Source organism: Mus caroli, unplaced genomic scaffold (assembly GCF_978045245.1).
Source record: "Mus caroli unplaced genomic scaffold, Mus_caroli_1 scaffold_3, whole genome shotgun sequence".
NCBI lineage: Eukaryota > Metazoa > Chordata > Mammalia > Rodentia > Muridae > Mus > Mus caroli.
The window spans coordinates 57,471,518-57,498,921 of record NW_028227258.1 but is presented as its reverse complement, the minus strand read 5'-3'; the positions used below and the strand labels follow the sequence as shown (position 1 = coordinate 57,498,921).

Below are 27,404 nucleotides of genomic sequence, written 5' to 3'. Positions count from 1 at the left end.
ATGAGTGTCCTGGTATTTCAGAGAGTCATTCTGCCATCCCCACAGTCTCTCTCCTTCCTCTGCTGTGCTATCCTAGAATCAAGGACCCCAGCCACAATGCCTCTATTCAAACTAACAGGTAGGTGTGCAGAAAGGATTTGGAGAATTTTTTGGAAATCAGGGATTTTTTTTTTTTCCGTATGCAACCATTCCTTTAACTACTGTGTCAGATTCAGCAACCCTTTATGTGGGGTTCCTAATAGTTTCAGATGGACATGTCAGGCCAAGGCCAAGCACTTTCAGGGTTTGCTTTCTGGTAGTGGGAGGAGGGTTCTTTTCTCAATCTTTGAATCCCTTAGAAAACTGATTTCACGACCCAGAAAAGGGTTGTCAGCCCTGTCCTAAAGATCATGACCATGGGAGGAATGTTAGCCCAGACTGTTCCAGTGTTCTACGGTCCACACTTGAACTCAGAGGACTCTTAAAAAAAGAAATCAGTTGTATGTGTGTTTCACTGTAAAATGCCAGACATGTGAAATAAAAAGAACAAAAACATTAAAGTAATAAACACTCACTTAGGAAAACTAGAAAATAGTAACTTAAAGTCACATAGTCTTGTTGTTGAGGGAGTCACAAAACATTTCCGAGTTCAACTTCTCAGTCTGTGGGTTATGGGAGAGTAAGAATGCCGTTAAGGATACAGTTGCATTTCTGTTACACCTGGGATTGTTCAGCCTTTGGGCAGGATAAACTGTAGCTTAACATAATGTGATGACTATTATGTATTTATTCCAAGTGCTTCCTAAAACCATTTGAAATGGCTGGATGATATTTGAGTTTTCTTAGTTATCTCCTGCGTTGTTTTTTTTTTTTTTTTTTAACCATATTTTACATGTATAAATGTCCTCCTGACCTTATTTGCATCTAAAACTTTCAGAAATGGTGGTTCAGTGGGTGCTACCCACTTGTTCGGTGCTACCAAAGAATTTGTTTGCCCAGTCCCAGCATTGTTTGAGCGTTCCTAGTGCTCTTCAACAGATTAATCCTTTGTTTCCTTTTAAATTTCCATCCTACAAGTACCTTTAGCGTCTCAGTAGTGGAGTGTGAGCTTGACGTTAGCACATATCCCAAGTTCAATTCCCACCCAGCACCACAGCCCTGCAAAGAAGTGCTTTTTAAAGAATATTATATGTGCTTAAAGACATATGCTAGTAAGGATGGGAAAGAAAGCATTTAGTGACCTTATCCCCACGATGTCCTTGGGCAGTGCATAGTAGACTGAAGCTGAGCTAGAACAGTTGGCCTACTCCTCTCTGTGGCAGCCTACAGGCTGTTTCTCAGAGCCTGGGTTCATGGCCACAGCAGGTGCCCAGAGGTCTTCATATGTCGTCTCTCATTTGTTTCACTTCACACAGGTCAAGGAAAACGTGAGTATTTTGGACTATTTTTCCTGCCGATTGCAAGTATCTGTAAAAGAAGTGACAGTGTTCCTTAATTTACAAAGGGGCCTATTTCTCAGCAGTGTTTATAAACGGAACCACTCAAAGCCAGCAGTGATCAGTAATAACCGTAGATAGCAATCCATCATCTTCATGGTTCTCCTGGATTTCTAAAACACAAAAACTAAAAACAAAACACCCACGATTTTCCTCCTGTAAAGGAAATGTGAGCCAGGGCATGCTGGTGAGGGCTTGTAATCTCAGCATTGGGGAGGCTGAGGCAGGGGAATGGAGAGTCCAAAGCTAGCCTGGCCCCCAGAATGAAAACCTGTCTTAAAGTACAACCAGAAAACGCACAGGCAAGTAAAGGCCACCTCCCAAGTCACTTGTTTGCTATTTTCAAGTAAACCATACAGACTAGTAAGCAGAGTGGACTAAACCTCGCGTTAGGTGATCCTCAACTCCAGTGCAAAACAAATTTGGTTGTGAATTTTTTTTCTTTTTTTGGCCAGATAAAACATGATTTTCGATAAAATTAGCTTTAGTTGTGCGTTCTGCCCACTCTCCAGTTTTGACGTTCTTTTGCTGACTGATGTGGTTCTGTTTCCAAGTTCCTTGGTAAGCTGAGATGTGGGAGGCAGGAGCCTGCAAGTTGGCCTACCCCACACATGAATAAACTCTGCTGGGAAATAGGCCTGGCTTTCCGGACCTGCGGGCTGTGAAAGTGAGCATGGCGATCTTTTTCTCAAGAGCTGTGTACTTCCTGCATTGGTAATCCCGGGTGTTAGCGAGAGCACTACATGGACTTTAAATATTTCACATTTGATCTCCATGGTAGCATGCTGAGGGTGACTTGTTATTAACGTCCTCCTTCTATGATGATGAACCATGAGGCTCCTGGTGACTGTGGTTTGTTCAAGGCTACCCAGATGCCATGGACACCCATTCCCACCTTAATCCAGTGCCCTGTTTTGCCATTTTACCTTTTTCTTTTCTATCTGTCTAGAAATAGATGTCCTGTCCCTGAGACACCACCGCCCCTCAGCCGTCTCATGATCTCAAACAACATGCTAAGAAGGGGTTGGTAATTATCTCCACATGCCCGAGGAGATTTTTTTCCTTCCTGAATTTGGATTGTCAGCACATCTTATCTACTTACTTTTAAATACCAACTTCATTTTTTCCTGCCTGAAGTCACCATCATGCCCAGAAGTAGTGGGAAAGGCAGCACCCTCGATTTAGCGATTGAATTTCAGCTGTGCTTGCATGGTGTCAAATCTGCTGTCTAATTCTGTAGAACCAGATAGCAACTATATCATGTTGGGTCATCACGTAAGCTAATTGAGGATATAACTTTCAGTCGTCGACAGTGGTTTAGAGAAATGCAACCTTAGTAAAAAAAGCTATACTTTTAAAAAATGTATGAAGCGTTCCAGGACAGCCAGGGCTATTTAGAGAAACCCTGTCTCAAAACAATCAAACAAACAAAAAATGTGTAAAGCAAGTGGATATAAACAGTCCCAGATAATAAATGGTTGTTCTGGAAGAGCCAGGATGTCACCAGATGGGATTGGGTCTCTGGCATCAATTCCATACGGTCCCTTCCTAAGGTCCTCAGCAGCACTGCCACAGGCGCAGCATGACAAGCCATTGACACCTCATTCTCATCATTATAACCAACTGACCTATCTCCATTTGCCCTTCGTGGCGCATGAAGCATGTAACTTCCCCTGCCACTCATCTCCGAGGTGCCCATGATGCTCCGGGAGGAACGATGCTATTTCTAGGGGTCAGCTGGGGAGGCCTCAGCCATCACTTATGTCTACTTACCGTTCCATTTGCTTCGCTGTGGGCTACTGTGCTTGCCAGTGAACGACTAACAGCTCCCAAGCACGCTTCTCGATGCGAGGTTTCTGGATGTGTTGGAGCATGACAAGACAAATGAGTGTTCGAGGTTCAAGTAACACCATCTTCCCTGTTAACTCTGCCATCACCAGCCAGGATTTTAATCTAGTCACCTGACATCGTTGGTGACATTACGAGTCACTCGCTATCATATCTAATGGATGCTTTATTCCATCCCATCATAACTACACATCATCCTTAATGGCCCAAAGCTAAACAACTGTGAGCTTGCCCAGCACTGCCAAATAATTACCTCATTCGGTTTAATGTGATGCTTTATCTTGAAGGGTTTCCACACACATTGTGTCACAACAGCCCTGAGAGTGAGGTTGGGTGGTGTTAGTGCCCCCACTTAACACGAAACGGTTAAGGTGAAACAGAGCACGGTGAGGGAGTTGATAAGCACAGGGCTTGAACTCATTACCCACTACATCTGATTGAAAATAATCACCTTTTGGAGACCTGCATAGACCCGGGCACAGAGGCCATTCTCACTGGGTCAATTGCTCTGTCATCTCCATGGCAAATTTCTGTGTCTGTGTTGTTCCAGTAGCTCTTTGCTGTTCTCAGTACTGCTCACCAGCTGTTTTCTCAAAGTACCAAAAGGCTCTTAGAAGTGTGAGTTAGAAGATGGCTAGTGAGCTGGGTATGTAGAGAAGACAGTGGAACTCAACAGAAAAACAGACACTTTTTGGCCACCGCTATCCCAAATGATGAAACTGGGTCTTACATCCTGAAGGTTTGGGGATTATTCACTGTCAGGGTTGTAGAGCTCAGCCTTGTTTCTTCATTTTAAGAATGGGAAAACTTTGGCTGGGTGGTGGCAGCGTACACCTTTAATCCTAGCACTTGGGAGGCAGGGGCAGGTGGATCTCTGAGTTCAAGGCCAGCCTGGTCTACAGGAGTGAATTCTGGGACAGCCAGGGCGATACAGAGAAACCCTGTCTTGAAAAAAGAAAGGGAAGCAAAACAAAGCAAGCAAACAGAATGGGGAGACTTGGTGAGCTGAGTCCATGCAGTCCCTGGAACCCACCACATGGTGGAAGGAGCAAGCTGACACCCCAAGGTGTGCTCTGCCTCTCTCTCTCTCTCTCTCTCTCTCTCTCTCTCTCTCTCTCTCTCTCTCTGTCCCTCTGTCTCTGTGCCTCTGTTTTGCCTCTCTCTGTCTCTGTCTCTCTGTCTGTCTGTCTCTCACATTCACACACACACAGGGGGGGAATATAAGGAGCAACAGAAGGTTGGCTTTCTAAGGCTCACTCGTTGTCAAAGGCCATGCCCACAAGGAATGGGCTCCCATCACATACTACTAAGTTTTGGCAACTCCCTTTTACCACATAACAACATATCATAGATGTCAGGCTTTAAAAAAAATCAAAAAACAAACCAACAAACAAACATGGAGGTTAGCTCCCAGGATCATCGGTCCTTTCTATAGTGTCTTCAAAACTATCAGGAAGAGCCAGATGACCCAGTGGAAAGGACTGTGTTGTGTGATAACTATGAAACCAAGCTTAGCCCTGCCAGGAAGAAGTAATGTTACATGAAGAGTGCGTCCTGTAGGAGTCTAGCTGCATCTATAGGGTTCTTCAGAAGTGTGCTCCATACACAACCCTGCAGTAATGTGAAAGCCAGCCTGGAGCTCTGGTTGGAGATCAGGGAAACCATGAAGCCAACACACATTGTCCTAATCCTTGTGCCTGACCCCTCAAGGAAACTCCTGGGTGGCTTTTGGACAAGGGTGTCAACTAATATGTGAAAAACCTTTTCTAGAAATTGATGACGCAATGCGTAGCTTTGCTGAAAAAGTGTTTGCCTCTGAAGTCAAAGATGAGGGAGGTCGGCACGAGATCTCCCCGTTCGACGTGGATGAGATCTGCCCGATTTCCCTTCATGAGATGCAGGCCCACATATTCCACATGGAGAGCCTGTCCATGGATGGCAAGAGGTAAGTGTGGCAACTTGGGACAAAGTGTGGCGGCTCCTGAATGAAGGTCTGGCTGAGTGCGGATCACACGGAAAGGAAGAGCTCTGCCTGGGTTCCGAGTTCTTTCTCCTCCTCTTTGCATAGGTTAGGGTGAGATGAGAAGGGACAGAGAAGAAAAGAAAGCAGTCCCTTCCTGCTCTCATCTCCCCCGTAAGCTAAAGTCTTTCTATCACCCCAGGAAGAGAACTGGAGCCTCCGGAGTGGGCTGACAGCTGCAGTTAGCACTCTCAACATAGACATAGTTGGCACAGGAGCTGGAACACAAATGCCTCATCTTCAGCCATGTCCCCTAGTCAACAGCACTGCTGCTCTCCAATAGGAATCCCTCTCCAGCAAGTCTGAGGACACCTTGACCTTAGAGGGACATGTCTTCATCTCTGCCCATTATTGCACCTGTCATGCGTGTTACCCGCCCCCCCCCAGAGTTACCAGAGATCTTTCATGAAAAGAATGATTTCCCTTTAATTCACTCCTATAGCTCTTTACCTCACAGTTCTCTCGCTTTCAGCAGTCCCCAGCCCGCTGGTCTCCTGTGCTGTCTTTTTCTTGGTTTTATACCTTTAAAGGAGAAACAGCAAGTCGCCTCCTTTGAGATCCTCTGAAGGACCTCACTCAGGGATAGTCTCTCTTCAAAGTAGAAACTCAAAAACAAAACAAAACAAAACCCCCCAAAACAAAAAACTGTTCATATAAGAAAACAGTATCAGCCAGGAGTGGTGGCACACATCTTTAATTCCAGAACTCGGGAGGCTGAGGCAGTCAGATCTCTGTGAGTTCAAGACTAGCCTGGTCTACAAAGTGAGTTTCAGGACAGCTGGGACTACACAGAGAAGAAGAAAAAAATCCAACCAAAGTAGCAACAAAAAAACAACACAAAAGTTTCTAATATGCAAGGCATTCGATATGCATTACATTTCACATAACATAAATTCTATAAGGTAGCTAGCTACTTTAGCTTGTCATCATTGTGACAAAACACCCAAACATGTGGACTTAAAGAAGGAACAGTTTATTTGAGCTCAGAGTCTCAGGGTTTTCAGTCCACGGTCAGTTGACACTGTTGTTTGAGCCTGTGGTGACTGGGGACATCACGGAGTTCATGATGGAGCAAAGCTGGTAGCTTTATGGCACAAAGAGGGAGAAGGGAGGAGGAAGGCTCGGGGTCTCAGTATCCCCTTCAAGAGCGTGCCCCTGATAAGCACCTCATTCCTTTCCATCAGCTTCTGAGCCTTCAGCTCAGGGTGGGATTTCAGATGGGAGCTGTAACAGAACTTCTCAGGCATGGTACTGAGCTGCCAGGGAATAGAAGGTTAGAGAATGTAAGGAGAGTGAATACAATGTCACAGGATACAGCTGCCATCACCCGAGTTCACTGTAATAGCTGGATTGCCGACTCTGCTCACACCAGACCACTTTGGAAGGAGTGTGTTATGTTGAAGGCCTTCTAATATATTCCCGGCCTTGGGTCCCCTGTACTAAAAGCGGCCTTCGAATTTGCTGGGTACTTTCTTCTTTCACTATGGTAGTATCTTGTTTCTGACAACCAGTCCATATTTTAATTTTTTACTTTTTTGGCCTCAAAATAAACCAGCATAGTGAAAAATCCATCTACTACAATGGAACTCCCGAGGAGAGGACCAAGCTAATTATTATTATTATTATTATTTGTTAATTTCAAACCCAGAAAAAAGCGTTTCCAAGGACGGAAGACTGTTAATTTGTCCATTCCACAAAGTGAAACATCTTCTACCAAACTGTCCCACATCGAAGAATTTATTTCTTCATCCCCAACCTACGAGAGTGTGCCTGACTTCCAGAGGGTGCAGATCACTGGAGACTATGCCTCAGGGGTGAGTCGTGCTTTGCCATGCAGATGTCCCCAAAGACAGACACGTGTAGCTCCATGCTGTCTTGCCTTCCTGTGAAAGTGGGTATCGCTTGCATCTCTTGCCCTGCTTCCTCTGCATCTCAGTCCTAATGAATGTCACATTCCTGTGTTGCTTCGTCATCCTACACAATGTCTCCTTTATCTGAATTGCTAATACATTGACACTACGAAGAAGGAAAGGATTCACTGTAGATAACCCAGACTGCAGTGGACAGACTGGGCAAATGGACTAAAGCGAGCAGCAAGGAAGAACACTTGGTTGTAGCTGACTGCACCATAAAGTAAAAACAGAGGTGAGGGGATGAGGGTGGAGGGTACTGCAGGTTAGCTGAGCTTGCCAAGGAGGCTGGAGACCTGAAGTCAAGCCCCAGCTTCCACATGGTGGAGGAGAGAACCAACTCCTGCAGTTGTCCTCTGACCTGCATGTGTGCACCATGGCACGTGCCCCAAACAAACAAACAAACAAACAAATCAAGGGAAATCTAGCGAAGTGGGTGCTGGAGGAATGGTTCAGCAGTTAAGAGCACTGACTGCTCTGGCAGAGAACCTGGGTTCAATTCCCAGCACACCCGTGGTGGCTCAAAACTGTCTGGACTTCCAATTCCAAGGGATGCAATACCTTTGACCAGCCCGCCCCACCATGGGTATGATTGTGGTCTCACCCACACAAGCATGCAAAACATTCACACACATAATAAAAAAAAGAAAAAAAACGAAAAAGAAAATTCCACCGAAGCCATTGTCTTTAGACCATATAAAGTCTCCGGGTTTGTTGCAGGAGCTTACACAGCAGGTGTCCCTTGGAGTGGATTCTAGTATGTCACAGGAATACTGAACTCAGGTTACTAAGAGTGCGCCCTGCTTGTCTTATCCCAACAGTTGGCCAGTTAATAAATCTCTGCTACAGGGACTTGCAGTATCAGCACCATATTGGGAAAACTGTTATCGAGCGCTCAGTCTCTGCTCCAAATACGGATTCCGTGCCTATGCTGAGTCCCTGTCTCATGTAACTGACCCAGCAGGGTAAGGCCTGAGACATTCCCAAGGCTCAGTATGCTGAAACACAAACCATTCTTGTCTGTTTATTTTCTTCAGTATGGTAACCAGGGCGCTGAGCAGTCAGCAGGTGCAGACGGTAAAGAGCTGACACGAATTTCTTGATGAAATGTTAAAGACGTGATAAACACAATTTGGAAAACTCCAGATTTCAAAGCCTAAAGCTCAGGAGACACACTTGGCACCCGTGCGCTCAGTAGACACGAGAACAGAAAGAGGAGAGAAATGTACGGAAGTCAGGGAAGAGTGACCTCACACCAGAGACCTGGGCATGGGGTCTTGTGGCTTCACTTAGCAGCTGAGTAAGGTTAAGCTGCTGAGCAATGTTTCTCTTGGCCGTGCTCGGTAGCCAACAGGAGCATCCTCGAAGAGTAAGCACGGAGATGGGGAGGGGAGTCTCAGGGCCTATGGAGCCTGATAAGTAATTGACCCAATAAGGGTCTTATTGCTAGGCCTTATTGCATCTAGGCCTTAAATGCTAGGGTGCCGAGGGCTGGGCACATGCAGGTGAGTAGAAGCCCACCCTAGCCGGTGAGGAGCTGTGAGGAGTGGATAGAACGAGTGTCTTTGGAAGCTGACCTCAGACCTAGGCTTGCTCTGGGTTCTTTGAGCTAATGTAAGCATCTATCTTTCAAAATAGACTGAGTGTGAGCTGTCTGTCTGTGACATATGCCACCAAGCTGATTGCCAGGGTTCATTCTTGGATCTGGCTGGCTGGGTGTCTCCTTCCTCCCCGGCTCCATATGTCTGTGTCATTCCCTGAGTTGCACAGTCAGCGGAAGAGGACCCCGAAGAGAAGGACCCCACTTCAGTCAAGGGTATACCAGCCAGCAGCTGCACTCCCCTGATAGATCTCCAAATGAGCTCTCAAAATAGACTTACCAGTCAGGATCCGTCATCTGTTCTCCAGCCTTTGAGAGAACACTTATGTTGTCCCCAGAGCAGAAGGTCTTTGAGGCTCTGATAGTTCAGTAAACTGGAGGTAAGGCAGCAAATTTCCAGCAGCTCAAACCAGGTTTTATTCTCTTTTAACACAGAAATAAAATTCTCTACGACTGTCTAAAAGAAGCTGGGCATGGTGACACATGCCTGTACTCTTAAGAAAGATGAAACAGGAATTTGAGGTCTGGGCTACATAGTGAGTTCAAGACACTGTCTCAAAACTTTTTTTTTTAAAGCTAGGTATGTTGTCTCAGACCTATAAGCCCAGCACCAGGGTGGAAAAGGTAGGGGGAGTTAAGGGCCATTGTTGGCAACATAGTAAGTTGGAGACCTGTCTGGCTACATAAGACCTTGTCTCTAAGGCAAGAAGATAAGGAATTGGAGGTCAAGCCTCAGCTGTAAAGTGAGAACCTGACTTAACAACTGCTGGCCCTCGTCAATATAATTTGACAGTTGAGATACTACGCTCAGAAGTTTATATTTTATTGTATTGGGTTTTTTTGGTTTTGTTTTGAGATAAGACCTTGTCCTGGAATGCTGTGTAGATCTGGCTGGTCTTGAACTTACAGCCTCAGCCTTCCAAGTGCTGGAATTATAGGCATGTGCCATGATATCTAATTTCAGAGGTATGTACTTTCAGTGTGCAAATGTCTCACGAAGGGAAGAACACATATGCAATGGTAGACTGGGTCTTCTTACAAATGGAATGGCATGGCCTGGGGATGGCTCACTGAGTGCTTAACGTGTACCCAATGCATGTACTTAAAGTGAGTACTCAAAGACCACTTAAAGTGAAAGCAGGAAGGATCTGAGTTCAAATCCCCAGGACCCATGTAAAAAGCTGAACATGGCCACACTTGCCTGTAACCCCAGTGCTACAGGCAGCAGTGACAGGAGGTTCCCTGGGTCCTATTACTTGTCAACTTGGCTCTAGGTTATCTGAGAAACCCTCTCTCAAGGGAATAAGGCAGAGAGTGACAGAACAAGACACTTGGTGTCCTCCTTGGTCGCACACAGCTGCCAACTATGCACCTATACCATACACACAATTGTGACATCATGGCATATTCAGAACAGATGCAATAAAAAAAGCACAAGCATGGGAGGTGAAATTCCACATTTTCTCAGATGCAGATACTAGTTTTAAAATTGTGAGTGTGTGACAAAACCAGAAATTGGGAAAGGGATCATGAAATGGGGAAGAGGTCCGAAGGAAGGGGGAGATGAGAGGATGCCCTAGGAAAGCAGGGGGACGAAATGAGAGCCTGGAGCAGCTGCGGGAGGAAGGGGCGTGGGGCAAGGCACAGCGCAAGGGAGTGGGTAAGAATAAAGTATATCGGCACAGATGTGAAGATGCTATGAAGAAACCAGTGCTTTACGTGATAACCTAAAACCAAACAGACAACTGACAGTGATAGTAAAAAGTTCTTTTTAGCCTGGCGTGGTGGCGCACGCCTTTAATCCCAACACTTGGGAGGCAGAGGCAGGCGGATTTCTGAGTTCGAGGCCAGCCTGGTCTACAGAGTGAGTTCCAGGACAGCCAGGGCGACACAGAGAAACCCTGTCTGGAAGAGAAAAAAAAAAATGAAAGAAAGGAAGGAAGGAAGGAAGGAAGGAAGACAAGAAAAGAAAAGAAAAGAAAAGAAAAGAAAAGAAAAAATAGAGTATTTGGCCCTGAATTTTTAAGTCCTAACAACAAAAAACCCTCAGAAACAAATGCAAAACTCATAGGAAAGATTTCTACTGCAGGTAAGGTATGGTACAGAATTAAAAGAGGTAGGAAAAACCCCGGCGTCTCTCCTGCAGAGAGTCCTAGGGTCCCAGGGTCCCAGGGCAGGAGGAATCAGCAGGGCAGGCAGGACAGGCTCAAGGAGGCCACAGCACACAGGAAAGCCACAACTATGAGAGGTCAGCCTGGCCACTTTCTTGGGTCTCACAGGCTCGGCTCTGACACTTTCTCGGCAGGTAACCGTTGAAGACTTTGAGGTGGTTTGTAAAGGTCTCTATCGCGCATTGTGTATACGAGAGAAATACATGCAGAAGTCATTCCAGAGGTTCCCCAAGACCCCCTCCAAGTACCTGAGGAACATTGATGGTGAAGCCTTGGTAGGAAACGAGAGCTTTTACCCAGGTAACTTACTCTCTCATGAACGTAAGATACAGCTTTAGGCTTATCTACTAAATATGATTTTGGTTTTTGGTTTTTGTTTGTTTGTTTTTGTTTTTGTTTTTCTCTGTGTAGTACTGACTATCCCGGAACTTGCTTTGTAGACCAGGCGGGCTTCAAACCTAGAGATCCACCTGCTTGCCTCCCAAGTGAGTGCTGGAACTAAAGTCATGGGCCACCACCGCCCGGCTCTAAATATGAACTTTAACATATGATCTTAGATGATCAGTGACCCAGCCTTAAAAGTACCATGGTTGCCATTGGCCCTAACCTGCTGCCCATGTCGGTCACTCGGTCACTCGATTGGGCCCTTATAATACCTCTCTTCAGGATCTCTGAAACCCCCAAGTTAGACCTGTGTATCTCCTAGTCTCAGTGGTTGTAAAGGTGTCCTAATTACTTGGCTACGATTCAGCCTCACCCTCTTTGTCTCATTCTCACTTCTCTGCTGGTTATTAAAGCACAGTTCTAAGCATGTTACTTTCCTGATTTAAAAAAAAGAAAAAAAAAAATCCAAGCTCCCCATGCCCTCTCTACATAGCCAGTCAGAATCACCTGCCTCCATCCAAAGGGCGTTTCAGCCATTCAGGTTCCTACTTGCTTACTTAACCTATTTCTAAACAAACACTTCTATCCCTCCCTACCTCACCCCCCCCCCCCCCCCGCCCTTAGTCTTTGTTATGGATGGGCGTGTCTGTGACAGGATCTCAAGTTACCCAGGTTAGCCCCCAAACTAGATTTGTAGCTGAGGATGTCCTTGAACTCTTTGACCTACCTTCTCAAGTTCATGAATGACAGGCTAGCACACTACCCCCAGCTTTAGTTAGAAGCCTTCCTAGATCTCCCTGTAGTTCTGCACTTTCCTGCAGTTGTTCTGTTTCTACCTTCTCCCCATCTCTGGTTTGCCTTTTTCCTTACTTATTTACCCTAAATCTACAAGTCTAGAGTCAACCCAAGTCTTCAGGGTACAGACTGAACGCCATCGTTTCTTTCTCTCTTTTTCTTCCTTCTCTTCCTTCCCGATTCTCCTTCCCCTCCTCTTCTTTTTTTGGAGGGAAAGGCTTTTAAAGACAGGGTTTCACTATGTAGCTCTGACTGTCCTGGAACTTGCTCTGTAGACCAGACTGACCTTGAACTCACAGAAATCCACCTGCCTCTGCCTCCCTAGTGCTGGGACTAAAGTCAAAAGTATTTGGCAAGAGGCTGTTTTTGGTTTGGTTTGGTTTTGCTTTTTCGAGACAGGGTTTCTCTGTGTAGCCCTGGCTGTCCTAGAACTCACTCTGTAGACCAGGCTGGCCTCGAACTTAGAAATCCACCTGCCTCTGCCTCCCAAGTGCTTGGGGGGGGGTATGGGGGACTTTTGGGATAGCATTGAAAATGTAAACGAGGAAAATACCTAATAAAAAATAAATTAAAAAAAAAGTAACACTCTGGAGTTTTATTACACCTTTATATAATTTTTCAATAAAGCAATAAACTGCACCAAGCAGAAAGTCTGTGTTGACCAATTTCAGGAAATTAAAAGTCTTTATCATCACATCTGGTTACACCTGCCTGGAATCAGAAACCAGAAATCAGGAGTATAAGGTAATTCCTTAACTACAGAACAAGTTGGAGACCAGCTTGGGCTGGAAGAGCCACTCTAGAAAGTCCACCCTCCACTCCCATCTCCTAAACTAAGTAACTAACTAAACAAACAAACAAACAAACAAACAAGAAACACATGAATGAATTAATAGAAATAAGAAGTAGTGACCTACACCTTTGATCCTAGCACTCGGGAGGCAGAAGCAAGTGGATCTCTATGAGATGGAGGGCAGCCTGGTCTACACAGCGAGTGAGAGACCAGCCAAGGATTCATAGTGAGACTTTGTCTCAAAGATAATTTTTTTAAAGTATTTATAAGTAGTGTATTTATTATATAAATACTACTAAATAACTTGAAAATCGTCCTTATGATAAATAAAATATTATCATAGTTGTTTCTCATTTGTTTGTTTTTTGAGACAGCGTTTCTCTGCATAGCCCTGCCTGTTCTGGAACTCACTCTGTAGATCAGGCTGGCCTCAGACTCAGAGATAGCTTGCCTCTGCCTCCCAAGTGTTGGGATCAAAGGAGCCAGCAATGCCTGGCTCCTAGTTATTTCTATACTAACAATTTAAGTCCCTTTGGGAGAATAAGCTTTGTTTAAAGGACAAATGAAGCTGAGTATTATGGTGTATGACTTTAGTCCCAGCACTCAGGAGTATGCGTTTTAGGCTGGACTGGTTTACATAGCAAGTTCTAGGACAGCCAGGGTTACATAGTGAGACCCTGTCTTTAAAAAAAGACAAGTTAAATAATGTTGGATAACTATAACTGATGAAGTATGAGATGACAAACGAATGTAATTTGCAACATTTCTTATTTGGGTTATTTTTCACATGGCCACTCCTCCTATGTGCTGATCTATTACTCTGTGTTTTATTGAAAAAGTATTTACCCCTCCTCCGAAGAAGGGTGAAGACCCCTTTCGCACAGAGGACCTTCCTGCAAACCTGGGCTATCACCTCAAGATGAAGGGCGGTGTGATTTACATCTACCCTGATGAAGTGGCAGCCAACAGAGATGAGCCCAAGCCCTACCCTTACCCAAATCTGGATGACTTCCTGGATGACATGAATTTTTTGCTTGCTCTAATTGCACAAGGGCCTGTGTAAGTGTTTCCTGAGATCTGAACATTAGCAGCCAGTGTTACTCATGATCATAAGGATGCTTTCACATGCTTATCATTGTCAAATACTGCCTTCAACTCCTTCATTCCTTGCAAGGGCCTTATGCATGCACATATCTATCTATCTATCTATCTATCTATCTATCTATCATCTATCTATCATCTCCTCTATCTATCTATCATCTTCTCTATCTATCTATCTATCTATCATCTCTATGTATCTATTTATCTATTCTCTATGTCTCTAATCTATCATCTATCTTTCATCTCTATCTATTCTCTATCTATCATATCTATCTATCTATCTATCTATCTATCTATCATCTCTATGTATCTATCTATTTATCTATTCTCTATGTATCTAATCTATCTATCATCTATCTTTCATCTCTCTCTATCTATCTATTCTCTATCTATCATATCTATCTATCTATCATCTATCATTTCTCTATTGTCTATTTATCTAATCTATTTATCATCTATCTATCCACCTATCTCTCTATTATCTATCTATCTATCATCTGTTTATTTATTTGAAGTGTCTCAAGTGGGCCAGGTTAACATCAAACTTGCTATGTAGTCCTGGTTGACCTTGAATTTCTACCCTCCTGCCTCCACCTCCCAAGGCTAGGACTACAGGTTTGCACCATCATTTGCAGTTTATGCAGTCCTGGGGATAAAACACAGGACATCTTACTTGCTAGGCAAGCATTTTATCAACTGAGCTACAACTCTACTCTTTTTTTTCTTTAGATTTTATTTTATTTTTTATTTTATCATCATCATCTTTATTATCTTGGGTTGTTTTGTTTTGAGACAGGGTTTCTCTGTGTAACTCTGGTTGTCTTGGAACTCACTCTGTAGACCAGGCTGGCCTTGAACTTAGAGAGCCTCCTGCCTCTGCCTCCTATGTCCAGGATCACAGGTGTGTTCCACCATCACTGCCCGGCCACCATCACTGCCCGGCTTCTTTTCTTTTTCTTTTTTTTTTTTAAAGATTTATTTATTTATTATATGTAAGTACACTGTAGCTGTCTGTCTTCAGACGCACCAGAAGAGGGCATCAGATCTCATTACGGGTGGTTGTGAGCCACCATGTGGTTGCTGGGATTTGAACTTCGGACCTTTGGAAGAGCAGTCGGGTGCTCTTACCCACTGAGCCATCTCACCAGCCCCCCGGCTTCTTTTCTTTTTTTTTTTTTTTAAATTATGTGTATGTGCAAGTGTCTGCGTGTGAGTTTGTGCATGTGAGTGCAGATCCTATAGAGACCAGAGGTATTAGATCACCTGGCCCAGTGGTTACATGTGGAGTGGTGAGATGCTACATATAGGTGCTAGGAACCAAACTCAGGTCTTGCTAACTACAGATTCCTCTCCCCAGGGTTCCACCCTACCCTGAAATACCTTAATTACAGTTTAAGGAGTTGAAGCATCTGAAAGTGGAGGGAGCCAGTAATTAGCTCAATGTCACACAGTGCTGGACCAGGATGGTGCCCAAGTCTACGGACTCCACAGCCAGGGCCCTTACCCTTGACCTACACAGGCCTCATAGATTTTTAAACACCATCTCTAGTGCTCCCTCATTATCATGTCCAGCTCTGATGGAAAGCTGGGTACTTTCTCAGTGGGATTAACTATGGAAGAAAGCAGTATCTGTTCCTGCAACCATTCCCTCTTATGAGTGAGAAGAGTCCTAGAGGCTTTGAAATTGTTACCATTTTCCTTACATGTCCAGAAAGATGCTTAGGATCCTGTGTGTTCACTTTCCACAGTAAGACTTATGCTCACCGCCGTCTGAAGTTCCTCTCCTCCAAGTTCCAGGTCCATCAGATGCTCAACGAGATGGATGAGCTGAAGGAGCTGAAGAACAACCCCCACCGGGACTTTTATAACTGCAGAAAGGTAAGTGTGTCAGCTCAGAGCTGCTCAGAGGGGAACACCTGTGTGGAGGCTTCTGCAGGAACAGGTGCCACTTGCTGAGGAGCCTACAGCTTCTGCAGGTTACGTGGATTTTAGTGAAGGCAGGTAAATTATATCTAGCAGATTTGAAAGGCCATGCTGTTGCTTGTCGAAGAGAGAAAGAAAGAAAGAAAGAGAGAGAGAGAGAGAGAGAGAGAGAGAGAGAGAGAGAGAGAGAGAGAGAGAGAGAGAGGAAGGAAGGAAGGAAGGAAGGAAGGAAGGAAGGAAGGAAGGAAGGAAGGCAAGCAAGCAAGCAAGCAAGCAAGCTGGTGAGATGGCTCAGCAGGTAAGAGCACTGATTGTTCCTCCTAAAGGTCCCAAGTTCAAATCTCAGCAAGCCATATGGTGGCTCACAACCATCCGTAATGAGATCTGACACTCTCTGGTGTGTCTGAAGACAGCTACAGTGTACTTACATATAATAATAAATATTTTTTTAAAAAAAAGAGAGAGAGAAATAAAGAAAGAAAGATAAAAGAAAGAGAGAAAGAGAGAGAGAGAAAGGGAAAGGGGAGGAGAGAAGAGGAGAGAAGAGAGAGATGAGGACACAGGAAAATTATAATTAAGAAGAGGAGCCCACTGGGAAGCAGCTGAGTAGCAGAGAGGTTGCACAACTTGAGGTGTGCAAGGCCCTTAGTTTGGGGCCCAGAACTGCAGAAATATAATCACCAGCAGAGTACAAACCCGAAACTTTGAAGAGTTACTGCTTCAAGCTTGGGAGAGCTTCCTTCTCACCACCACCCAGCTGTTTTTTGAAGCAGGGTCTTGTGTAGCTCACTCTGTCCTCAAACTTGATATATATTTGAATGTGGCTTTAACCTCTTGATCTTCCTGCCTCCTCCTCTCCAGGGCTGAGATCCGGCTGGGATTACAGGTTTATCCAGTGTCCCCAGCAAGCCTCATAACTTCAATCTTAACTTCTTTGGGTACAAAAGCCATGATAGCATATTGGATGCGCTGATGTTTGAGAGAAGCAAACATCTTCCCTACATCCTGCTAACTGGCTCACATTCTTGCACAGGTGCACAGAGTACACAAATGGGTCCTTACCACTGGGCCACCTCTACCGACCAGTTTGATCAGTTCTCACCACTATCTGTCTCTCCCTCTTTCCTCAGTGGGGTCTGCAGGCCGTGTGATCACTGACGGGGGTATACAGAAGGCTGATCGCTGCATTTTCTTTCTCTGAATGTGTGCCTAGGTGGATACTCACATCCATGCAGCTGCCTGCATGAACCAGAAGCACCTGCTGCGCTTTATTAAGAAATCTTACCATATTGACGCCGACAGAGTGGTCTACAGCACTAAAGAGAAGAACCTGACCTTGAAGGAACTTTTTGCTAAATTGAATATGCATCCCTATGACCTGACTGTTGACTCTCTGGATGTTCATGCTGTAGGTTGGGGAGATGTTCGTTTTACTCGCTCTAATGACAGAGAACCCCAAATGTCCCAGGCCGTCCCTCCCTTAGCACATCCCTTGTAACCCCTTGGCTACTGTGATGACTGAAAGCACACCTGATGGGTTTTGAGGTATCACTCACCCTGGACTTCATTCTTAGAGCCCAGCAGCCTCTTTCCCTGAGATCGGTCTCCTGTTCTGCTTGGTTGTCCCTGGGGACTCTGCTTCCAGGAAGCTCTGAAAATCAAAATTGCTGCTCTTGTTTCTGCGTTCAGGGACGCCAGACGTTCCAACGTTTTGATAAGTTTAATGACAAATACAATCCCGTGGGTGCAAGTGAGCTTCGGGACCTCTACCTAAAAACAGACAACTACATTAATGGGGAGTATTTTGCCACTATCATCAAGGTGAGACAAAAAAATACTTGGTAAGGTTCATGAATAGGGGAGGAGAGAAAGACAGGAAAGAAGGAAGGGAGGGAGAGAAGGGAGGGAGGGGGAGGGGATTCAGGGGAGGGAGGAACCTTGGGGAAATGTCTCTTGTTTCTAGGGTAGAGAAGTTAAGGTGTGGTTTAGATGAGAAGGACCTGGGCTGAGGTTTGGGCAGAGCTAGAAGCATCCTTGTGATGTGGTAAGAAGCAAGAGTAGCACATGGGACTAGGGGTGAGGAGTGAGGGGGTGTGGGGGTGTGCAGGTGGAGTAGGGGGTCGGATGGGGGTGTATATACAGCTGCACTGTCTAGAAGATCCCATGGCTATCTTGTCGGCCTTTGTCTGACTCTTGACCACTTGAGTCTTTCGTCCTTAATCATTCCTTGACTCTCTGTTCCCTTAGCTCTTCGATAGTTTTTCTTCCTCCCCTTCACATTTACATGACTTCTCTTTCTAAATCTGACTGGTCTAGACCTCTGGGGGCACTGGTGGGAGTTTTTGGCCTTGGACCCCTCTCTTGGCTTTGCAGGAGGTGGGTGCAGACCTGGTGGAGGCCAAGTATCAGCATGCAGAGCCTCGCTTATCCATCTACGGTCGCAGTCCAGATGAATGGAGCAAACTCTCCTCTTGGTTTGTCTGCAACCGCATCTATTGCCCGAACATGACATGGATGATCCAAGTCCCCAGGATCTAGTATGTATTTGTCCCTTCCCATGGAGGGGCGTTCTGAAGCCCATTTTCCTCTTACCTGCCTCTTCTTCCCACTTGAACCAGAAGAACCAGAAAGTTATAGCTCATTTAGATAAAAGTCAGCTTTGCTGAAGGGAAGTCGCTCCAGAATCAATCTCTCTCTCTCTCTCTCTCTCTCTCTCTCTCTCTCTCTCTCTCTCTGTCTCCCTCAAAGTCTTTTTATGTAGCACAGGATGGCCTCAAACCTGAAATCCTTCTGCCTCTACCATCTGAGTGCAGGAATTATAGGTGTGCACCGCCATACCCAGTTCAGTTTGGTTTTTCAAACTAAAATAAAGACTAGTATGTATTTTCACCATGGGCAAATATTTCCATAGTTCTTACTCTAAGTAACAACAGAGCTAGAGGAAGAACTGTGCACATCACACTCTGGCTTCTCTGTGTTCATTCGTTGCCAAGTTTGTCTGTACTGTATTGGCATATAACTTTATTTTAGTTTTATTTTTTTTGGTACAGAAACTATATAGTCCTGGCTGGCCTGGAACTTTCTATGTAGATCAAGCTGGCTTTCAATTTGAAGAGATCTACCTGCCTCTGTCTCCCAAGTGCTGGGGGTAAAGGCCTGTATCACCATATCTAGCTCTTTATTTTTAGTTTTGAGACAGGGTCTTACTATATAGCCCAAGTTAGAATTGATCTCATAATCCATCTGTTACTGAATCCTGAATGCTGAGATTACAGAATTGTGCCATCAAGTCAGACTCCAATTATAGTTGCCTTATATGTGAACCTTTCCCACCACCGGCTGATTCACCCACAGGAGCCCAACCTCTTTATAATCAGATTATTCGTCAGCATTGCTGCTGAAGAAGCCCACTTTCTTTCGTATCATAGGCAGTCACCCCTGCCTGCAGGGATGGCTTCTCTCCTATGAGCAGGATCATTGATCTCTGGTCTAACTTACATGCTTACACGCTCTCTGGCAGCCCACTGTGTGCCCTCACTGGGACTGGGGAGATGGCTCAGCCGGTTTAGTGTTTGCTCCACACCCACGAATCTCTGAGTTCAGATAGAGTGGTGTCATTTATTATTACCACAGATGAAGTGTGTGTGTGTGTGTGTGTGTGTGTGTGTGTGTGTGTGAGAGAGAGAGAGAGAGAGAGAGAGAGAGAGAGAGAGAGAGAGACTCTCTTTGAGTGCTGAAACTACCAAATTCCAGGCATATGCCCCCTCTTCTGTCTGGTTTGTGGAGTTAAGGGGATTGAACCCTAAGACAAGCACTCTACCAACTGAGCTACATCCCCAGAGAGGTACTCTTCTTTTTAGTGCATTGTTGTTTTTTTGCCTGCATTTGTGTCTGTGTGAGGGTGTCAGGTCCCCTGGGACTAGAGTTACAGTGTGAGCTGCCATGTGTGAGCTGGGAACTGAACTTGGGTCCTCTGGAAGAACAGCCAATGCTCATGAACCACTTAGCCATCTCTCTAGCGCCAAGAGGTACTCGGGATAGTCACTCCCTTTTGCTGTCTTGTGACCACACATGTATTTGATTGCTGAGATCTCCATGACACAATTACTTTAGTCCCCATAGCTGAACTAAGTTGTAAAGGTTGAGTTTTCTTGCCACAGAGTTTGTAAAAGAGCAGGAGTATGTTGTACAGTGGCCAATCCTAAGCCCAGTTCAACCCAAACTCCTCTTCATGTGTATGCATGGAGAATATCTGGGTCTTCTTCTGGCCTGTAACATTTGGTCCTCTGGCTCATGCACAGTTGTCCTACTATGCTCTCTCTCTCTCCTAATTCCCTTCCCTCTTGCCTTTAGTGATGTGTTCCGATCCAAGAATTTCCTGCCACACTTTGGAAAGATGCTGGAGAACATTTTCCTTCCAGTGTTTGAGGCCACCATCAACCCCCAAGCTCACCCAGACCTCAGTGTCTTCCTTAAGCACGTAAGCATGAGCCTTCAGGCTCCTAACTTCTCCTCACAAGCCAGTTAGCCTTGCTGGCCATCACTGACTTTCCTGCTTAGTTATCTCTTTACATCCACCTCCCCTTTGGAGCTGTCTGAGGAGTTTCACTGAGTGCAGAGCCCCTGCCCTCAGACTGAACCCACAGTGTGGCTCACTTTTCTGACAGATCACTGGCTTTGACAGTGTGGATGATGAATCCAAACACAGTGGTCACATGTTTTCTTCCAAGAGTCCCAAACCCGAGGAGTGGACAATGGAAAACAACCCGTCTTATACTTACTATGCCTACTACATGTATGCAAACATCACGGTGCTCAACAGCCTTAGAAAGTAAGTATGGGAGAAATGGGGCTGAAGCACTGTCCTTTGCAACATCTGCTGTAAGTGTGTTTGCGTGTGTAGTGTGTATTGCTGCTGCTGTGCCATGGAGGGCACGAGGAGGTCAGACAATGGAGGCTTGGTTCTTTTCTTGCAGGTTATTGAGACAGGGCCCCTCTTGTTTCTACCATGCTAGGTACTAGATGATTTGAGAGTTTCCTGGCAGTTCTTGCCCCAACCCCCATCTCACCACGGGAGTGCTGGCATCACAGATGCATACGACCACATCTTGTTGTTGTTTTTATTATTAAAGATTTAATGTTTTTATTTTACATGTATGAGTGTTTTGCCTGTATGTATGTCTGTGTCTGTGCACCGTGTATGTGCCTGATACCCAAGGAGGTACATACCGAGACTGAAGATGTCCCTGCATGGGGTAGGTACTCTATTTTCCATTCTCTCTTGTCTCACCATATCCTCTGCTGCATCTTAAAAAATTATATATACATATATGTATATACACATACATGTATATATATGTATATGTATACACACACTCACATACACACACATAATGTACATGTACTTAGGAAAAAGTACAATGAAGAGTTACAATTATGTTTTGCTTGACCTATGGTTGCTGTTCCCTTCCCGAGTGTTAACTCTGCCAATGGATTTTCTTGTAAATTTCTCTGCCGTGAGACCCCACTTTCCTTTTCACAGGGAACGAGGCATGAACACATTTCTGTTCCGTCCCCACTGTGGGGAGGCTGGGGCTCTCACTCACCTCATGACAGCCTTCATGATCGCAGACAATATTTCTCATGGCTTGAATTTAAAGAAGGTGAGTTTAGCTCTCTCTTTGCTCTTTCTTTTCCTTTCCTTTCTTTCCTTTTCTTTTCTTCTCTTCCCTTCCCTTTCCCTTCCCTTTCCCTTTCCCTTTCCCTTTCTCTTCCCCTTCCCCTTCCTTCTTTCCTTCCTTTCTTCCTTTCTTTCTTTCTTTCTTTCTTTCTTTCTTTCTTTCTTTCTTTCTTTCTTTCTTTCTTTCTTCTTTCTTTCTCTCTCTCTCTCTCTCTCTCTCTCTCTCTCTCTCTCTTTCTTTCTTTCTTTCTTTCTTTCTTTCTTTCTTTTTGAGACAGGATCTTATGTAGCCCAGGCTGGACTTGAATTTGCTCTGTAGCTGAAAATGATCTTGATTTCCTGATTCTCCTGCCTCAACTTCTGACTGCTGGGATTTGGGATTATGGGTGAATATTACTGAGTCAGGCTTGGAATCTTTCTTTTCTTTTCTTTCTCTGTTTTTGTTTTTGTTTTTGTTTTTGGAGACAGGCTTTCTCTGTGTATTGCTCTGTAGAACTGTCTTTGTAGACCAGGCTAGCTTTCAGCTGACAGATCTACCTGTCTCCACCTCCTAAATGATAGGATTAAAACAGAATCTTTACTTTCTTAGTTCTTGTTTGTTGTTGTTGTTGTTTTGTTTGTTTGTTTTTTGTTTGTGTGTGTGTATGTGTTTTTGGCAGAGGGTGGTGGTGGTGTTCAAGATAGAGTTTCTCTGTGTAGCTCTATAGACCAGGCTGGACTTCAACTCAGAGATCCACCTCCCTCTGCTTCCCAAGCGCTGGGATTAAAGGTTCATGTCACCACTGCCTGGCAAGGGGGAATCTTTTCTTTCTTTCTTTCTTTCTTTCTTTCTTTCTTTCTTTCTTTCTTTCTTTCTTTCTTTCTTTCTTTCTTTCTTTTTTTATTGGGTATTTATTTCATTTACATTTCCAATGCTATCCCAAAAGTCCCCCAACCCCTCCCCACCCACCCACTCCCACTTCTTGGCCCTGTTGTTCCCCCGTACTGAGGCATATAAAGTTTGCACGACCAATGGGCCTCTCTTCTCACTGATGGCTGACTAGGCCATCTTCTGATTCATATGCAGCTAGAGACACGAGCTGGGGCGGGGGGTACTGGTTAGTTCATAGGGGGAATCTTTTCTTAACAGTAATAATAATTCTATATTAGAGCCTATAACAAATGAATCATGATGGTCCATTTTCAGTATGAGATACATTTTGAGCTTATCATCAGCAAATCAATGCTTTTTTTTTTTTTTTTTTTTGGTTTTTGAGACAAGGTTTCTTTCTCTGTGTAGCCCTGGCTGTCCTGGAACTCACTCTATAGACCAGGCTGGCCTTGAACTCAGAAATCCACCTGCCTCTAAAGATTTTGTTTTTGTTTTTGTTTTTTCGAGTCAGGGTTTCTCTGTATAGCCCTGGCTGTCCTGGAACTCACATTGTAGACCAGGCTGGCCTCGAACTCGGCAATCCGCCTGCCTCTGTCCCAAGTGCTGGGATTAAAGGGATGTGCCACCACTGCCTGGCTATAACCTGAATGCTTTTAAACTTCTTAGGGTTGAAAAGTTCTGGTCAGCTATGGGAACAAGTCCAAGGTATCAGGAGTGGGGAAGATCTGCAATACCCTTAGTGCAGATCTCAAGCCCCAGGAGGGTCAGGAACTTGGGGTAAGCTCTATGCTAGATTAGTGGGCAAGTTCCTAACTCCTTGGAGAGCCAGCCTGTGACTCTGAGGGCAGGACATTTTCATGTTCAGGGACTATGGAGCCCACTCTCTTCCACCAGCCACTGCTGTCTTTTCTCTAGGCTGATATCCAACTTCGCAAGGTTGAAAAGTGAACAGCTTCAATTGTGCTACTCTGAGTCCTTAGTACTCTTACTGTGAAATGAGGATCATTGAGCGTGAGACACCTTGGGGGTTACTAAGGTAGCTCCTTCTATGACAGTCAAAGGGCTTCTTTTGAGGTTACCTTGTTAATTGCCCTCAGAGAGGAATCACCACACATCTCCCAACTTCCATCTTGGAGCTCTCACAGGCAGAGTCAGAGGCAGTTGGCTTCCCTCAGGCTACTTTTGCCTGGTTTCTTGTTGTAGCATGCTTTTAAATGTCTCTTGTGATAGTCATAGCTTTCATGTAGCCAAAAAAAAAAAAATAAAAGAAGAAGAAGAAGAAGAAGAAGAAGAAGAAGAAGAAGCAAGTTTCGGGGTGAGCTCTGAGGTGTAATTACTTAGATCAGACCATTTAACTTTGACAACTTAGTACTCAGATTTTTAAAAAGCTGATTTTGCCCAATTCTTCTGAAAGCAATACCAGAGCTTTTTAAAAAAGATTATTAAAAGATGACTATTATTATTAATATTATTATTATTATTGTGTTTTTCAAGATAGGATTTCTCTGTATAGCCCTGGCTGTCTTGGAACTCACTCCAGGCTGGCCTCGAACTCAGAAATCTGCCTGCCTCTGCCTCCCAAGTGCTGGGATTAAAGGCACGCGCCACCACTGCCTAGCTGTTTTTTGTCTTTCTTCCTTTCTTCCTCTCTCTCTCTCTTTCCTTTTTTAAAGATTTATTTATTTTATTTATGTGAGTACACTGTGGCTGTCTTCAGACACACCAGAAGAGGGTATCAGATCCTATTACAGATGGCTGTGAGCCACCATGTGGTTGCTGGGAATTGAACTCAGGACCTCTGGAAGAGCAGTTGGTGCTCTTAACCTCTGAGGCATCTCTCCAGCCCCTGTTTTTTGTTTTTCAAGACACGGTTTCTCTATGTTACCCTTGACTGTGCTGGAACTGAGTTTGTAGACTAGGCTGGCCTCAGACTCATGGAGATCCACCTGCCTCTGCCTGGATTAAATTGTGGGATTAAAGGCGCCTGTCACTGTCACCCGGCCACCGTGGGATTTTTGAGGTTTTGCTGTGTGTCCCTGTCCGCGCTCCTTATTGTTGTTCTCGCTGTCTTTTCAGAGTCCAGTGCTACAGTACTTGTTTTTCCTAGCCCAGATTCCCATCGCCATGTCACCGCTGAGTAACAACAGTCTGTTCCTCGAATATGCAAAGAATCCTTTCTTAGATTTCCTCCAGAAAGGCCTGATGATCTCACTGTCGACCGATGACCCGATGCAGTTCCACTTCACCAAGGTGCGCAGCATGCACGCAAGGAAGCTTGAGTATGGTTTGCTGAAACCCTCACCACGCAGAAACCGAAAGTCAAATCAGGGCGCTTCTTTATCCTCTTTCTGTAGGATGTGTACTGTTTCTTTTACTAATGCACTTCCTCCTTTACGTAAATAACTACAGGAGCCCCTGATGGAAGAATACGCCATCGCTGCACAAGTCTTCAAGCTGAGCACGTGTGACATGTGTGAGGTGGCAAGGAACAGTGTCCTGCAGTGTGGGATTTCTCATGAGGTAGACTTGACAGTGGCTCCCTACCCTTCTGAGCGTTGGGTCTAACAATCTAACCACTGAATCATTAATGAGGAAAACAGGCAGAAAAGCTTTTGCACAGACCACATACAGCTGCTATGGCTAGGGACTAGAAGACTGTTCTGGGCTGGGAATACAGTTTAGTGGTAGCGCAAGCCTGCAAGGATCTAATTTGAGTCTCTACAGCTCCTCCGCCAAGCCCTATTCTCTGCCATGGCTCCACATTTGATTTCTCAGGAAACGTGCTCATGGAGGGAGGCACTACAGGAATGACCCCTGGTCTCCTTTTGTTTACGAGTAACATGGAGATTACGGTGGAGGAGCAATCGCTGCCTATCCCAGTGTAAATAGAGACTCAGAGACCTCTTTTCCCATTGTCTTACAGGAAAAAGCAAAGTTTCTGGGCAACAATTACCTTGAGGAAGGCCCTGTTGGAAATGACATCCGGAGGACAAATGTCGCTCAGATTCGCATGGCCTATCGTTATGAAACTTGGTGTTATGAACTCAATTTAATTGCTGAGGGTCTTAAAGCAACAGAATGAATAAAGTAAATAGACTAAATAACACCGCAAGTGGGTTTTTCATTGAGAATTTGAATCCTATACTACTTGTTATTGAGACCCTATTCTTATTTATTTATTTATTTTCTTCAAACTTATTTTATGTATGAGTGCTCTACCTGCATGCACACCTGCTCACCAGAAGAGGGCATCAGATCATATTATAGGTGGCTGTGATGGCTCACATGTGGCTGCTGGGAATTGAATTCAGTACCTGGGAAGAGCACACGGTACTCTTAACCTCTGAGCCATCTCTCCGGCCAGAGACCCTACTCTTAAAATAAGCCAAGTACTGTATTAAGCCTTCCATTGATAATCTTTTACTCGGTTCTTGTCACACCTTTGTACAGTAGATATAATTTCTATTTTGGGGATAATGAGCCAATGTAAGGTAGATGATGCCCTCAGGACACTCTTCATGTGGGGCAGCTGTGGGAACAAAGTTTGTGTGACTTCAGAGTCTGCACCACCTTCAGGCAGGACAGTTATCAGAAGAAGCCAAGGACATAAGCCACTGGCTTACTGCTAAGAAGACGGGCTTTGGGGCTCAGAGACTAGAAGAGAGTCAGAGCACCTGGAACCATGTAGAAGTTCTTTGACAAGCAGAAGTCCACCGTGGCTTTCTTAGGTAAGGTCAGACCAGTTATATGAAAGCGTAGAAAATGAGCACTTGTGAGCAGGACTGAGGGAAGAGCTCTCCTAGTGGGGGGGTCTTAGCTTGCTGAAGCAGGAGACCTCTGAAACGTGTTAGAAATATCCCTGCTAGGTACAGTGGTGCATGTCTTCAGTCCCACACTCTGGAGGCAGAGGCTCTGAGCTTAAATAAGCCTGTTTTACATAGTGAGTTCCAGGACAGACAAAGCTACATAGTGAGGCCCCATCGATAGATAGACAGACCGACAGACAGACAGACAGAAAGACAGATGAGAGAGGGGAAAGAAGGAAAGGGAGAGGAAGAGGGAGAGGGAGAGGGAGAGGACGAGGACTTCGTGTTAGGAGATGCTCCAGCTATCCAGATTATATTTGCTCACACACAACTGTGTTGCCATCTAGTGGTTGGGTTGATAATTCACTCAGTTTATTAAAAAGGGGGTTATGGACTAAACATAAAGGTTTTTTTATTTATTATTTTTGGACACCAAAAGCATAAAGAAGATTTCATTCTACTTTCAAGTTTTTCACCCCTGAGGTTGTGAGATGTGTGGAGAGAACATTCCTCAAGACTTATCACAATGAAATTCGAGCAAATTCCTGAGTGTTTTCACTTTCTGCACAGGTAGCCTTGAGCTTAGGTGTGTCCCTTGGGACATGCTCGTACTAGCTGTGGGGTAAGACTCCTCTTCCCCCATTCTTGAAGTTCAAATTTCTGTTCGGTGAATATTTATCAAGGACCTGATTTTATTTCATGTTGGCTTCCTAGTCACTAAAATAATACAAATTACTACATATTATCTTCAGACTTAAAGGATACCTCTCACCATTAGGTGTAGCGCCATCCTACCCAAGAGAGGGCAGTAGAACACATGCATGTAAATTAATGTTCATCTTGGAATTCAAATCTTCATCCTGCTAAAGAATCTTCGTGGATGCAAACTTCAAAATGTAAATCTTAAAAACACTGTTTTAGTCCCGAATTTCACCTTGTACAACTATCTGTGATACTTTCCAAACAGATTAGATTAAATGCCGCTTGTGTTGGCTCAGGACTATGCTTGCACCCCAGAAGCACGGGT

At 44.7% G+C, this 27,404-nt stretch overlaps 1 protein-coding gene across 3 annotated transcripts; it reads left to right on the top strand.

The window, feature by feature from the left end:
• Positions 1–25,653, top strand: Ampd1 (adenosine monophosphate deaminase 1). Of its 3 annotated transcripts, XM_021158330.2 has the most exons (16): positions 1–118; positions 1,395–1,406; positions 5,094–5,268; positions 6,992–7,157; positions 11,159–11,324; positions 13,836–14,055; positions 15,846–15,975; positions 17,234–17,428; positions 17,710–17,841; positions 18,394–18,557; positions 20,374–20,500; positions 20,688–20,851; positions 21,563–21,683; positions 24,648–24,821; positions 24,981–25,091; positions 25,495–25,653. In XM_021158330.2, the coding sequence occupies exons 1-16, from the start codon at positions 1–3 to the stop codon at positions 25,651–25,653; spliced, it is 2,334 nt and encodes a 777-aa protein (XP_021013989.2). The 3 variants fall into 3 exon arrangements, with proteins under 3 accessions (XP_021013989.2, XP_021013988.2, XP_085691388.1); XM_021158329.2 differs by lacking the exon at positions 1,395–1,406 and having other exon boundaries at positions 97–118; XM_085835262.1 differs by lacking the exons at positions 1–118; positions 1,395–1,406 and adding an exon at positions 3,967–4,062.
• The last annotated feature ends 1,751 nt before the right edge of the window (positions 25,654–27,404 follow it).